The 16,758-nt window shown below is 37.4% G+C and overlaps 1 protein-coding gene across 1 annotated transcript in view; it reads left to right on the forward strand.

Moving 5' to 3' along the window:
• Positions 1–16,758, forward strand: part of gstcd (glutathione S-transferase, C-terminal domain containing) — a 47,731-nt gene that overhangs the window by 17,595 nt on the left and 13,378 nt on the right. The window contains exons 6-8 of the mRNA XM_067584816.1: positions 13,862–13,977; positions 14,328–14,372; positions 14,638–14,766. Of these exons, the coding sequence (XP_067440917.1) occupies positions 13,862–13,977; positions 14,328–14,372; positions 14,638–14,766 (290 nt within the window). The remainder of the gene's footprint in view (positions 1–13,861; positions 13,978–14,327; positions 14,373–14,637; positions 14,767–16,758) is intronic.

Genomic DNA, 16,758 nt, shown 5'->3' on the forward strand with positions numbered 1-16,758 from the left:
CAGCACTGGTTAATAATAAAAGATGAATAATGGGAAAAAAAGCTTTTTCAAGACTGACTGACCTGTAAAATATCCCTGTAATATAAAAGTCATCAAAAGTTATCACAAATTGTCATAGGAAACAGTGGAGGAATTCCTATTACTTGACATGTTACATATACTGTATGTGATGGGGGTGAAATCAGTTTATAATTACAGTATTAGTATTGGATTTGTTTGGCCTAATAAAAATATGAGATAAAGTAATATAGGAACTATTGCCATAGTTTCTTAGCAGCCCTCATGTGGATCCTATATGATCAGGGCTGTACTGATACACTCAGCTCACAGTGTGATGCTATCACAGTACCTTTACTAGCTATGGTTTGTCTCCCTTATTTAATTCTCCTTGGGAGTAACATATAGCGAAAAAAGCAATGTTCTTTTTTTTCTTTACAATAGATAACATAGATTTCTGTGCAAAAAGCAAGTAACATATTCTCTTAAATGCAAAATAAAGTCATCCTGTTTCACTTATGGGTCTTAATATATTGTACATAAAGTTAAACTGAAGGATAAAAAATGCCTTGATGAGAATGTCCTCATTAAGATGAAAAGCCAAAGTTTTAACTTGGTTGCAGTGGAATTCCTCAATATAATGAGCCGCAAACTTCAAAGTATGGTTGCCATTCAGTTTATACAATGTGAAGTGATATTCGGAGGCAGCATGAACACATAGAAAGTCAACGGAAAGATGCAAATGGAGGCAAACAGATGCAGATCAGCACTTGCTGAGTTGCATGTGTGAAGCGGAGGGTGTGATGGAAAATAAATGAAAGTTAGATCCCATTTGATGAATAATATGTTCCACCGCAGCCTTGAACCAATTCAGTTACCCAAATTAGCAACTCTCGAGTTTAAAAACATTAACTTGATACTGCATTTGGAAAGATGCTCAGTACATTTGTCGGTCTCATTTTGTCTCATGCCAAGCCAATTTGTGGCTTGGCATGTTATGTAATATTGTGCATGTTCACAGACTGTTGTTACAGTTAATTACAGACAGTGCTTCACAGAACAGGTCTCTGTACTTTATGTTTGTTCTTTTGTTTATTCCTTTCAGTCTGTTGCCTTTATATCTCTCTTTCATCATGTTTTTCTTTTTTCCATTTCTGTGTTTATTTCTTCTCTTTATCTGTTTCTCTCTCTTCTGTTCTGCTGCCCTGTCTACCCTGCCTGCCTTGCATTCTATTTACATTTCTTACCACTTTAATTTTTTCACTCCCCCTTCAACATGAGTCTGACATGCAATATACCATTCCCATATACGCACATCACTTTTGTATTTGTTGTTTTTCCCATCGCTGAACAAAGTCGTCTCCCCGGAATTCCTCATTTTGTCCGCATAGGCTCAAACAAAGGCACAAGTCTTATTATTTTCTGTATCTAGTCAACACTGTAATAGATGTGTCATATTTGGTTTCAGTGTGTACTGTGAGATGTGCTCCTATTGTGGAAGAGACCTCCCCCAGTGCCCACATCTAATTTAGCTCAAAAGAAGTTTGTGTATGGACTTTGGCATGTATGTCTCTGTTGTCTGAGGTCTACATCTTGTTGATGGTGGAGTTTTCCTTTGTGTTTTTTACACCCTCATGGAGTTGGCTTACACTGCTAGGGGTGAGTTGTCATTTCTATGTGTGTATGTGTGAATGAGTAAGTATGTGTTATGTCTGTTTCTGCATCTGCAGAGCATTTAACAATAAACATAAATCACCAGTTGCAAGGGCCTCCGTAGCTTTTACATTCTGATGTCTATAATGGCTGCCAGAGATACAGTATTGTCTACACAGCTATATATATTTGGCTATTCAAATGTGGAGAATTACTGATCTCCTTGGAGTTACACAACCATGCACAAATCTGTCCTTCTGTCAAAATGTCATATCATATTCATGGAATCATTTTGGTTTGCATTTTGCAAGAACTGGAAGCAGAGAGCATTGGACAAGTTTTTGGGGACTTGCTAAATTTGGAGAGTAACAATGACTTGTATGAAGTTTTTGAGTATGCAGGTGGCTCAGTAAGACAGAATAATGTTTCATCTAAATCCTGTTCTAATTATCCAAAGGGCACATGTAGCGTTTGTGGCCAATCTGTGGTCCCTTGATTCTTGTTCCACTTTCCTAAATAAGAATATGTGTGCAGTGCCAAGACGTTTGCAGATATAATAAGGAAATAGATACATTGAGACTAAGTGTTTCCTTTTCATCACTGAAATTATATGTGTATTTCAGATAACACCAAAGGGATAATGGGATGAAATCTGTCAAGACAGAGAAGTTTTTTTGTGGGAAATTTCAAACACCATAAGTCTGCTGTGACAATATAAGCTAAATGCACAGTGTTGAAGGGAGAATCCCTTTATTTCTCTCAATAGAGGGGCCCTCGCTTTGGCAACCCAACCATAAAGGTTTCTGAAAGAAAACTAGGAGGAGCAGGGACACCAACTGGCTGGAGTCCAGCCAGCCTTTATTTATCCTTGAGTTAGCACTGCAAGGCTAGGGCTAAAAGCCATACTGGCTGGAAGATTTTACAAAAGTGGCAGGCCAAAAGACGTTGACACAGCCCTCCAAAGATGCCAGCATTGTGCCACTTACTCCCTGACTTTGACAGCTCCGGCAGAGTACAGAGACCAAGGGATGAAGGGGAAGATTGTGCACTGAAAGAAAACAAATGAAAACAAATGGGTGAAGGAGATTTTCAGGAGACAACTGGAAGAACAGGTCGATTTAACTGTTCTGCCAACTTTATCTTCCTGAAATATTTGTTTTATTCATACTTGTATTAAAAATATATTTTTTATAGAGAAAACTTGCTGTTGTGCTGAAGAAAAAAACATAGACCATACCACTTAAAATTTGCTCCTTTGAATTACTAAAATGATTTTGTCAGAAGTTAAAACATTGATAATGCCTATTCTAATGTGCATCAATTTCCAATACAATACAATATGATCAATTTTGTCATGTGCCCTTGTCTGCAAGGCTCCAAACAGACTGTCTACGTGCAGCCCAAAATGTATTACTGCGTGGAGTCTACACACCAACAAACATGGGAACGTGTCCATGTATGCAGAAACCCAATGTACCATCTATTTTGAAGTAAAGGGGGCACTGAGGGCAAGTTTGTAAGAAATACATGATAAATGGGTGAGTACTCCACCTTGACATCAAATTATCATGTATTGATATTTGCTAATGGACAGTTATTCAATGATCACTCTGTCCAAGTTCCCTACAGCTGAAGATATGCAGTTGTACTTCTATCTTTCTCTGAACTTTCTCAGTTGGTTAGTTGGGAAACTGGTTACATTTGACTTTCTTGGGGTTCAGTGATGCATCATGGAACAGGGTAAAAAGAAGGAAGTGTTGCATTTTGGTCGTCTTTTACAGCCAGTCCTGTTTTCTTGTTTCAATTTAGAACAATCCTGCTTTTGAAGTATCACATGTTGATATGTTGGACTTTAAAAACTATCTCAAGTCAGCAGACTGAGCAAATCTTATGTTTACTTTGTGGATATGGTTTACCAATGTGTCAGCTTATGGGTAGCCTTAGGTCATTTGTTCCTTACCTGAGCTGAGCTGTGAATGCGCCGGCCAGGATCAGTGCAGTTCATACTTTCAGAACAACTAAGGACAAATCTTTTCCTCTGCCCATGGCAAACACAACTTCACTGACAAGACGGATCGATTCCAAACTCCCAAAGTTTTAAAGCAGAAGAGTGTTGATGTGTTTGCCACCTCCACTTCAAGCAGCGCAGTGAACAGCACTCAGGAGACATGTTGCAAGACAACATTTAGCCTACACAGTGAATGGTAGCCAAAAGGATAAATATATATCTGTCTGCCAGGCATGTGCCAGTATGAAAATATCATAATATATTTATCTTGGCCAGATTATACAATATTATTTTGATAAATGTGAAATATATTGGTGAGTTTGCCATGGTGGTTGCTTTAGCTCTCTTTGACCACTCTCCTAAAACATTTCCTACAAATAGTTTCTAGTTGAGCTTTTATATACCCCAAATATCAACATTTTTCACCACAAATACTCTTTGATGAGAAAAAAATTTCTGTTGGTGTGATAAATGTGTGAAGGGTTGGAAAGGCATTGCATTGTGCTTGTTGTTGGTTGTTTTGACAAGACAAATGACCCGCAACAAATTCTGATGGCTTAAGGTCTCTGCAAACCAGTATTAGACACGTTGGCATGTTACAATACTAAGATATTGGCTTATGGGTAACACTTTTTACCAAACAGAGCTAGTTTCCCTAAGAAGGTTCATAATACATAATAATACATACTGTAGTTTTGTACTAATTATGGAGAAAGTATGAAAAGTTGTGAGACTTTAGTCTTAAATTATAAGCAGTTGTTATTTTCCAGAAGAATTTGTGTGAAAGAAATACTCTATTTAAACTTATGTTAACATTAATTCATTATTACTTTTTTTATTGGAAACTTATTTTCTGTATAAGCTCTATTGTATGCTTGTAGACCAATTTCACATTTTTCCGTACTCAGTTGACCTGCTGTGCACAGATTGAATGACTCTACATCTAAATGGAACGTGTACTAATTGAAATCCTGCACTCCACACCAAATTACATAACTCATTTCAGGAATATTAGCAGTTTACATATCAGGTCCTTATCAGGAAATTACAGGAGACAATGGGATCTGGAAAATGAAGTGTCACTGGCTTAGGTTTGCTAGCATGTAGGGCTGAAACTAATGATTGTTTTCATTATAGATGTATTGGTCAATTTGTTTTTGATTATTGAGCAATTATGTAGCCTATAAAATATGAAGCATAAATATAATCTTTTGACTGACAGGCAAAAAACCCAAATGGATTCAATTCATAGTGAAAAAGAAGAAAATATTGAGTTTAGAAGTTTTGACCATCAAGTGGAATCTTCACACACTTCTATGATAAACTGCAAACTGAAAATAGACAGTAACTAACTGACAAATAATTTCAGCTCTACCAGAATTAATTCATATTTTTCATCATCATTTATCATACATGTAAAAGTAAAAGTGTTACGTGTGTCTTGATGTGATTCTCTGTTTGTGTGTAGTCGGTGTTATTTTGAAGAGCGCAACAGTTTTCTAGTATGTCCATTTTGAAATAAAACAGCGCAGACAAATTCGGTATGTGCTGTGACCTGTAAGAGCGACCGTGAGTCCCATAATTATGCAGACCTCTCGCCTACAGCTACGTCTGGTCATGTTTTGACAGACATTCCAAAGCTGTTGAAGGATGCACGGTGAGAAGTTTTTTCCTCTTCTGTTTGTCTTCATTACCTTTCATTTTTCTTGTCATCACAGTCTTACGCAAATACATTGAAAAATGTCAGTGAGGGCTGCTGTGAAAGCACACTTTTATTTTTTGCTGACATCTTGTCAACAATTGAGGCTTTCAGTATCGTGAATGTTTTTTTTTTTTTACTTCAAGCCGACTCAACAAGATTATATTTAGTTACTGCTCAGTGGCTGTGCCTCCAACTTTAAAAAAAAAAAAAAAAATGTCACAGCACAATTGCTGTAATGTTGTGTGTTGTTGCAGCTTTCAGGATTGTTCCCGAGAATATTTCCACTGCCAGAAAAGCACTATGGATTTATATGTCTCTCCTGTTATTAATTACCATCATCTTTGCAAAGATGTGCCAAAGTTCATTTCCTCTCCCTTTGGTCCGTAGATTTCTGTAATAAAGAACGTAGTCAAATGCAAACTGTTCTGCACCAGTGCATATGTTTCAAAGTGCCAACAAGGCATTTCAAATGTCAAATAATGGAGAAGCCATTGTAAGTTGTCTGCAGAAGTCTTTGCCAAGGTAAAATTAAGCCAGCCAGTTAGAAATTTTGTCCATTCACGAAAACATAGGTTACTGCCAAAACCTTGTCAGATAAAAAAAAAAATGTTAAAGGTGCCTTTAACTCTATGTGGGACTGATAAATCATTTTACGTCCTTCTACAGAAAATAATGTCATGCAAAGCAAATCCAGCACTGATTCAGAACAGTTTTTAATTTGTTGGCTTATATTTCAAGAAATGGCTCCTAGTCTGCATTCTGTTCCAGTCTCCCTGTGTTGATGCTCTCACATCTCCGTGGGAAGCAGCTTCTTTTGCACACACCAATAAACTACACTGCAATAATAGAAAACTTTCACAAAGACTCAGTTCACAGTGTTGTGAGGGAAGTCTGCTTGGCTCATTCTGTGTTGTTTTAAAGATATTAAAAGACAATGCTGAGAAAATGTTCAAATTAAAGAGGACAGTCTTGAATGTGTACTGACTGGATATAGCAAGTGTGTAATTATAGTTTTGATTAGCTATGTGCCAAATGTTTCCCATGCACAAAACCTCTATATATTTCAATGTGTAATAGTGCAGCCTTATAATAACCTCTTGGGTTTAAAGAGTTTGCTGATTATAATAACAATCGTAAAGCTTCAAGTAAGTGTTTGAACAAGTGAATATGTGATGTATTTGTGATACTGTCATACAGTTTGGATCATTTTTTCTCAACGTAAAGAAGGTTAAGGGGAATATTTAAGGGAAACATTTTAAGAGGTCAGTTTTTTTCCTCTCTTCTCAGTCAGTGCTGTAATATGTGCCATGTTGTTTAGCCTGCAGCTTTCCTTTCGTACGCATTTGTCAGAATCTCAGTAATCCATTTTACCTTTGTTACTGAGCTCTAGGCAGTTTATTTATTAGCTGCTCAGCAGCACCTCTATAAGAGCTGTGCTCTTTATTTTGGTTGATCAGTTTGCTCCTGCAGAACCCTTGTGTGCAACTCACAGCACTTAAGGGACAAGCTGTTTGCACTCTTCCAGTCACATAAAGGAATTACCGTATACTCTCTTACACCTGTACAGTCACGGATGTATGAGCCAGCCCTCGGTCAGTACATGGCACATTCACATACCTGGACCAGTTGTGGTCTGGTCACTGTGTGAATCAAATATTTTATTCCGCAACAACACCACTGTGCTGCTGCCATGTTTAAGTGCTAACGGTTTTAAAGTAAGTGTGATTAGATTTTTACCTCTCCAGTCATGCTTGGAGCTCCCACACCACCCTTGTGCTTGTTTTCATAAAACACAGCATTGTTCTGAGCAACCTCCAAGACAAGCAAACATCAGTATTGCTCCTCAGAAGTACTAGGACAGCTAACCTGATACACTGGTACATTCATGACTGCTTGAGCAGACCTTAGGCATTCATTCAACAAGATGATATGATCAGAAAAGAAAATCAGACTGAGATGGAAATGATCCATGCATCTCACCGTTCTGTTTCTATTTCACTACACCAAACTGCACATATGAACAAACACATCCAGAGTGCTTGAATGCAGACAGATTGTCAATGTGCATGACCCAACGTGTAGATGCTGCGTCATTCCTTTTATACTGATATGTACACATATGTATGAAACAGAATGCAAAGGTTTGCTCTTTTAAGAGCTACCCAGTCTTGCTTACTTCCAGTGCAATATGTGCATGTCTCCGTTCCCACCAGTGAGTCTTTCCAGAGTTTGGTCTTGATTTATTGACCTGCGCTTTTGCCAGTTTGTTTTCATTAAATTGGCTGCGAGGTTTGAAAAAATATGAGCTCATAAAAAAATCATTAAAGTTGTCCTTCTCCTTGAAGAGTTTAAACATCACCACATGAAAACATAAACCAGTGTCTTATTTATTTTATTGAATGTTTATTGTCAAATTTATTACTTGTCTTAGCTATTGAGTGTTAATATTATGTATTATTATGATCTTACAAGAGCAGCTGTCCCAAACTGTTTCTACTGGTATACTTTAAGCAGTTTAACAATATTGACCTAAATCGACATCATGATGAACATAAAATGACTCCCCAGTTTGCAACAACCTTTTTTAAGGCTGCAACTAACGAATATTTTCATTATTGATTAATTTGTTGATTATTTTCTCAATTAATCAATTAGTTGTTTGGTCCATAAAATGTCAGAAAATGATGAAAAATGTCAGTTGCTGTTTCCCAAAACCCAAGGTGACATCTTCAAATGTCTTCTATTGTCCCGACCAACAGTCCACAACCCAATGATACCCAATGATACATAGAGGACTAACAAAACCAAAAAATATTTACATTTGAGAAGCTAGAATCAGTGGATTCTTAATTATCCTTAAAATATGACTTAAAATGATTAATTGATTATCAAAATAGTTAGCGATTCATTTAATAGTTGGCAACTTAATTGACTAATCATTGCAGCTCCAGCTTGTTTTGTTAAAAACATTTGATGATGAGAATCTCTGAATAAAACAAAGTTGACAGAAATAACACATTTAATATCTTTTGTTTTTATTATTATTTCAACTTCCTTTCCACTCAAAAATGTGTTGTTTTTTTGTTCCTACAATTGAATGTTTGAGCCTCACTGTGCAGAATGATGTATGTGCAGAGTTTAACACTAGAAGGCTGTTTTCATGTTAATCTGTGGTGATGTGATATCACAAGTAGTTTGGAAGCCAATCCTGGTCCAGTATGCAACTTACACAAGTTTGATGTAGAAACTCACAAGCATCCAGTGTACACACAGTGAAGTAAGAGACATGTTGTGTCCAGCAGTTAAACTTATGATATGATATATATTTGCATATTAATGGTTTTTGGAATTTTTAATGAGGCAGAAGGAATCGACAAACATATCAAACACATGTGATTGTTCCAAGCAGGTTATTTTTTACATGTCTGGAGGAGATCTTTAAATTAAAATGCATGATTTAATAAAAACAAATGACCCAACAATATATGAGTCAATATATGGTGTTAATTACCATCAAATAAAATAAATAATCCCTCATAGTTCTTTTCTGTCACATGCTCACAAGTTCTTAGAAGCAGTCAGTTTTAGGACACTGTAAAGAATTTCTCTGACTGGTAATATTAGCATTTTTCTTCTCAGACTCGCCATCTTCTAACATGACATCATGTGACATCGTTTTTCTTGGTCGTTGGCAGATGACACTGTCTGGGACATTTCTGTGATAAAGATGTCTGGAGACGCATTCCACCCATTAGGAATATTTTTCCTCAGTGGCAGCAAAACACATAATATGAGCCAGCAACTCCTGTAGGCTAAACTGGGCTTGCTGTACACTTTGTACAGTAAGCCCAGTTTAACAAGTAATCTATAGTGCAATGCTCTCTTACAGTAACAAGCTCAGTCTATAACACAAGAGCTGGTGCTTGCTCTGTTCAAAGACAACATGTACTGTAGGGAGTACATAATACAACCCCTAATGTAATTTCCAGAAAATAACATTATATACAGGTATATTTGGCTAATAAATCACTAACTAGAGTTAGCAATCATTTTTCAAAACAAACATAAAATCCAACTGATTCAGACCAAAATACTGAATTCTTAACTTCAACATAACACAATCTAAACTTGAATCTTAAACCAGCCTTGCTTATGTCTGCTCTTTAAACCAGCATGTCCTCTGAGAGATGGTAGCTGTCAGATCCTGCAGAGCCCAAACAGAGGCCCCCTGTGCCTCAGCAGTGTGTTTACATTCTAATCTGTGTGATGGACCTGCTTGATAAGTCCCTGGGTAGTTCTGCAGCATCAGGGGAAAAAGGAGGAGATCAGGGCTCACTGCCAGCAGCAGCAGCAGTGGTAGCCACCTTTTTGCAGTAGAGGACACACTGGCTAATGGATCCTCAGTCTCCCCCGATGACGCAGCCACAGCATGTTTTTTCCTCACTGAGCATCGAGATATGTCGAGGCAGAGTAAATCTGCTGGAAAAACAGAAACATCGTTTCTATGATACCAAAAAAAATGTGGCCCTGTCATCACTGGCTTTGTGCCAGTAGTTTTCCGGGTGGGATGGTGTCCCTGCCCCTGTTCATAAACACCACCAACATCAGTATATTCCACGTTCTGGCTCACATCAACCTGTGGAAGGAGGTTAAACTGAAAAAGACTTTCAGAAGAACACACCTGAACCCCATCAGATTCCAACCAAAGGACCATGTCAGAAGAATATACTTAGCGGTCAAGGAAACGTAAACTTGGACAAGTAATTACATTTTCAACTGAAAAGAAAGATATAAATTGTGGCAGGCCGGTATGCATGATAGAAATCAACATTTTTCCACTGCAGGCAAATCTAAATATCCAGAGAATATTATTATGTTGCATGTAAATTGATATACAAACAAAAATATGTGCGTGAACGTTTGTCCTTATGTACACTACACTGCAAAAAATATTAGGTATTAACTTTACACATTCACCTCCTTTTTAAAACAAGAAACACATCTATCAGATGAGATAATGCCACTTTTTCTCAGTGTCATTTCCTGATTTCTAGTACTCAGAAACGAGTGCTAGTATCTTCAAACAAAACATAAGTAGTCTTAACACAAGTATTATGAAAATGATCATTCTCGGAAATTATTGAAATTTTCATTGGAGTTTTGATTGGAAGCATGTAAACTAATCTTACCACATTGGTGGATGTCTTGTTTTACTTTGTCTAAGAGAATACATATTTATGATTCAATAAAGGTCGACTGATCAAATTTTTGTCTAAAAAAGAAAAAAAAAGGAATTATATTCCATGATGTCAAGTCTCAGTTTAGAAAACTTTCTTTGAATCGTGTTTTTTATACTCCCTCATTTCTGGTAAGATGTTCTCAGACGTATAGCTTGACTTGATGCTTAATTTTCACCTCTTACATGATAATTTATGCGTGTTCATTTGCATTTTCATACATACTTGGCAGACAGTGCCTCACTTTTTTTTTTTATTGCTAAAACATCTGAGCTCTTCCTCATTCTTGCACATGCAGTGTGATGTGAATAATGACAGAGGAAGGGAGTTGAGTAATGTCCACCTGTCAGCAGCTCTTCGTGGTAGGGGATCATTTGAGCCTGGCTGGATGACAGTTGCAGGCAGTTTCTGTCATACTTGTGATTGTTGCGTCTGTTTATAAAGTGGCTGGAAGACAATAGATGTTGGGATGCAGGACAAAAAAATAAGTGGAAGAAAATCAGGGTGCAGATTGATCTCGATCCTTTTGGGCTCTCTGTGAATAACATGGTCTGTGATTGTTTTTCTCTCTTTCAAGTTGAAGCTCGGATAAAACTCCTGAGGTTTCCATGTCAAAACCGTTCTGCTATATTTTAGTCACTAAGCGTCATTCCCTGGTTGTATTTCACTGTCATTTAGGCTAATGGAAGGTGTCACATCACATTTTTTTCTTATCCTGGCAACTTTGGCATCATGTTGTCATGTAATGATTTTGTTTGTTGAATCGGGTGACCTTCCTTCAATCATAAAGCCTAAACTCAAGCCCTGCATTGATTAAATATTCTTCCTGCTGTAGTGGCTAATTCACAGACTGTGACAGAGAGAAATTACAGCTGCATTCAATTTATGTCATACTTTAACAGTGATGACAGGGTTACCTGCAGAGGGTCACAAACACACTGTGCACCAGGTCTGTTGATTGGTTTGTCTTAGTATTGTTTCAGTTGCCTGTACAGATCAGGGTTATGACGGCAGCAGAGTAGCTCTCCCAAGCTGTACTGCTGTGGGGAAAAAATAAATTATTCATTATTACCAACCTTAATCATGCCATAACCAAACTGTGGTTAGTATATGTGGAGACTGGGGGAAATAACTGATAAATGTTGACACTGAACATGCAAAAACCTCATTATATGTGCCAGAATCAATACAACCCATCATTAAGTGACTGAAAAAAGACATTATGAAACTGCCTGTTATTTGCATTACATCTGTAGGAACATGTTCATTATTCTCTACAGTGTGTTGCCAACCTTGTTTTTTTTCACACTTTATGGCTTTTTGGCCTTTATTCTGTTTGACACATACTTTGTGATGTTCATGTGAAACTGAGTGAATTTGATGCAATTATACCGACCCAGGGTGTGAACTTTAAAGACCTCTCTCAGTCTTACTCTTTTCCCTGACACCATATTAAAAAATGAAATTGAAAACAAAGAGAGCCGTAGACTGGCATGTAGTTAGCTCTTCTGCTGCCACCCACTCAGTCCCGCATAGCTTATGGGTTTGACCTTAACCCGTGTGCTGACCTTTCATCAAACAAAAGTCTTGTTAGTGTAGAAATGCTGAAAGTCAATTGCACGCACACTGCAAAATCAGTTTATACATTTATTTTATTCAAGGAACATACACCTTTTGCACTTCGGTTTTACTTTTGTTAGGACTTGTGTAACTGACTTCAGTCACTTTTCTCTGCACACACAGTATTATGTACTATTATGTTGTACATTAAGGACATGCTAGACAGATTTGTGCCCGTTTGTGTGGCCGAACCTGCATGCTTGCCTTTGATGTATAAAAGGGGATTTTCACATGCACGCTCACAACTAATGAAAGCTTGCAGTGGTTGTCTGGGAATCAGGAATATTTAGCAGAACATCATAAGAGCCAGTTTTTCTTTTCCTAGATTGCGTTTTAGGCAAAACCCTCTGTCCTTAAAGTGTTCTGTATCTTGTGCAAAAAAAGTTTGAGCACTACATGGATATTCTACATTGTTACTCTGTGAGCTCATTAATTTTCTCCACACTGGGCCACATTTTAGGTCACCCTCTCTATGTCTGCGTACTTGATGTAGACATTTATCACACTCCACAATGGAATTTGCAATTAAAATCTAAATGTGTTGAGATGTATCAAAAGACTTATATAGCGAGAACTCTCTGGAGCTGTGGATGCATAGAAGTGCCTGCACCCGTGTGAATTACTCGTCAAAATGAAGAGTGGAGTCTTGTCAATACCCTCCCACAGTTTCTCTGTATTTAAATTCATCCCTCACTTTTCGTTATTGTGCTCTCCCCACAACTGGGATCAGCGTGATAACAGCCAGTATGAGAGACTGAATAATGCCACTATAAAATTTCCTATTTGTGTTGCCGGGAATGAAAAGTCTCCTTTACAGTCTTTCCTCCCCTGTCGTCATACACAAAGCGGCGAGAGCAGGAAAGTGTAGTAATAATATTTTTCTGATATTCCAGTTGTGTGGATATGAGGGTGTGACTTACGGGTAAATGAAACACTCATCACTCTAGGTTTATGGACCAGAGATGGCACCGGCACAGCGCGTCAACGGCTCACTGCCGATGCGAGGCGTGCTAGAACACAGGAGAGGAAGATGCAGGAGGCTGAAATGTGCTTTGAGTTAATGGGGTACATACTGCTCACACAGCAGTAGAAAAGTTCTGCCGCAAACAAGAAGGACACTCGATTTTGGCTCGGAGGCTTGCTTTTGATGATGCTGAAAGATTGTTTGTGCTCCCCTTGTTGGCAATTGGCTGGAAACATGCTGATGAGAGAGTGGAGGCCTTTTCATCTGTGTGCTATAACCATTACCTGAAATGGCTGGTTGTAAATCAAAATTTGAGCAGTTAGAGGGAAAGGCTGTTTGCTCACTGACAGCAGTATAAAGCGAAGCATTAGAGTAATGAAAAATGTGTAGTGTGAATTTTTTTTTTTTGTATTTTTTAACAAGATATTCTGCCATCTTTTATGTTGTTAAAAATGTAGGTTATTGTAATGTGTCTTAATATTGACTGGAACCAGCCAAGCTACAAAATAGGCTTTTACAAGCATTAAAAGAAAAGTCTATTTATGTTTGAAAGCTTTCTTCTCTGTAGTTTTTTTTCATTTTCTTTCATTTCTTTGGTTTTCAGATTAATTGCCTGTAAAAAACCTGTTGCTTTCCACTTTTTCTGTTCAGGTGCATTGAGAACCTATGCTCTTTTGCAGGGAAAATGTCAAATATCCGTGCAGTCAGGAAGAGGCAACAGCTGAATAACTTGGTCGCCATGGTAACAGAGCTAGCCCGGCCGGGATACACCATTGTGGATTTCTGCAGTGGAACGGTATGGGTATTCATCCATCAATCCAGTTATGCATGTATATTTATCCCTCCACCTGACCATGACCACGTTAGGCTGCTGCTCCATTAATAGTCAGCAAAGGGTCTGCTTCTCATACTCTTTTATATTTTTCTTCTTCTTCTCTTTGAATTCCTTTTATTATTGGATAGACTGGCAATTACATTTATGAAAGTGGTCACTCAAAGCAGGACCTTTGCAAGGCTAAAGGGTCAATACCGGGCTAGAAAGGGCAGCACTAATCATAACTGTGTTGAACCCCCCCCTCTTTCGTGTGTGTTGTTTTCCTGTTGTGCATTTTCACTTTGTTATTTCTTTGTACTTGTGTCTCTCAGGGCCATGTAGGGATTGTTCTGGCTCACGCTCTTCCAGATTGCCAGGTAATACTTGTGTATTTGTACAGATGTGACATACAGACATAACATTGTAAGACATGACTGAAAGATATGAGTGATAAAATAATTAATACATCAGTTTATAATAATAAATTGATACTATTAATTATTGTTTAATGCAAACTTATACTGCTGTCTTGGTTTAGGCCTTTTTTTTTAAATTTTCACATGGTGCTCTATAAAAAGTTTGTTATTGCTCGTTCCAGGTCACCTGAAGAAGTAGCAAAGGGTTTTTTCTTTGTTATTCCAGGTCATCCTCATAGAAAACAAAGAAGAGTCCTTGGTCAGGGCCAAGAGTCGCAGTGCTGAGCTCAGTCTGGGAAACATTGGCTTCATTCAGGCCAATTTGGACTATTTCACTGGACCATTTCACATTGGGGTGAGCAGAGCAAGCAATACTATACAAAAACATCATAATGATAAAACATTTAAAAGAAATTGACATTCACTGTGACTTTGCATCAGTTTTGTCTCCATTTGTTGTTTAATGATCCATAGATTATGCAAATGAGATGGCAGCTATTTCAACTATTTGATGTAACTAGTAAAAAATTTGATCATTTGTGAACAACAGAAACTTAAATATTTCTATCAAATGCCATGTAAAAATGTTTTAAAAATCACTACAATAAGTGCAAAATCGTTGTATTAATTAAGACTAATCACAACATTATCTCTACTGTACCATGTTTGTATGCCATTATAATTAATGTGATATAGCAATCAAAGTTTGGAAATATTTTTAGCACTGGTTTAGTTTACTTTACTTGGATTTGTACATGCACATGATGCTTCACGTCCCACATGACATTTTGATTTTGAAGTAATAATGCTAATAATGATAAGCCAATAACTCATTCTCATTCTGATTAGTTGAAACTGCAAACTAAACACCTTTCATTAACACTACATCAACAATGTGTGACCTGCTTTGCTACAATCACAGTTTGACTGCAAGGTGTCTGAACATTGTATTTTTAATCTTAATATATTTATATATTTAAGAGAACCAGTGCCACACATCACACAGAGAGATGGAGAGACATGTCATTTCCTCATCTTTTTCTATAAAGTGAAAATGCCAACGTGCAATTATTTTTGTCAGAGCAGCTAAGATTGCTTTTCATTTCCCAGAGTGGAGCATTTAATCAGAACCCTTTTAGTGCTCTGCACTTCAGTCAAGCAGAGTATGCCACTGTCCCCTTGATTATTGGACAGCTAAAAGGTAGTTTCACCCAGAAAATGAAGGATAAAGGTAATGTTAGGGTTAAAGTATCTCCTCCATTAAAAATATTAATGGCTCTCTTGTCTTTGTTTGTTCTTGTTTACTGTATAAATCTCCTATCCAGAGATATTGCTGGTTTGCTTTCAAGGACATATTGCCAAGATCTTAAGATATGTGCTCTTTTAAAGGTTTAGGACCAATTTTTGGAAAGGAAAGTGTGATCTTTGGAAAGTGTTTGTAATAAAAAGTAAAATGGTTGCCAGACATTTCAAGTTTTATGCTGGCAACTCGGACATGTCATCCTTTCACTTCTTAATTCATCACACATTTTTCACGCTGACATCTCTGCCAAGAATGCAGTTCTGCCTGTTTGTGTTTGTTAAGCTTAAATATCTGGCTTAGTAAATGTGTTTAATTCTGCACAGCTACCCGCTACAACAAAATTAACATTTTACTAGCTTTCAAACCATACTTAATGGGGCTAATACAAGCTAAAATTCAGCACCGAGTAGCACTCTCCAACAGCAAGTCAAAACCCTTGACAGTCCTATTTAAAACACCCACCTTCATCTATAGACCTCTTGACATCTCGCTGATTACTGTCAATTTAGACCAAATAGGTCCTTAACTGTGGTTGTTTATGGGCTGTTTGAATCTGGCTGTGTTGCACAAAAACTGGTCCTTGCCATTTTAAAAAATGTCTTTTTGCTTTCTGTGGAATCACTGAATTCCCATTTCGACACAGATGACATTTTGTTTTCCCATAGGATCTTTATCGTCATCGCTCTTGATCATTGTCATTATTCATGTGTCTCAGGTCAGTGTCTTCCCCCAGACATGTTGGAAAGATCCATCTTCCTGCTTTGTGTCATAGCCCAGTTTCAAAAAAGCGAGCTGTTCTCGTAGCTGTACTTTAACTCTCTCTGGAACAAATAGGAATATATGTGTACCTGCTGTAATTAGAAGTAGCTATTCTTTCAGCATCGTCACTCCACTGAGACCTGTTCCACTTTGTGAGAAACAAACAAGCATAGATAATTCCTCTCTACAATATATGGGTGTATTTTGTAACCTAGTCAGAAAGTTAATGCATGCACACACATATTTTTATTTATTTTTATTGTAATGTTAAGATTTATTTTTAAA

Source organism: Thunnus thynnus, chromosome 3, assembly GCF_963924715.1.
Source record: "Thunnus thynnus chromosome 3, fThuThy2.1, whole genome shotgun sequence".
In the NCBI taxonomy this organism is placed as follows: Eukaryota; Metazoa; Chordata; class Actinopteri; order Scombriformes; family Scombridae; genus Thunnus; species Thunnus thynnus.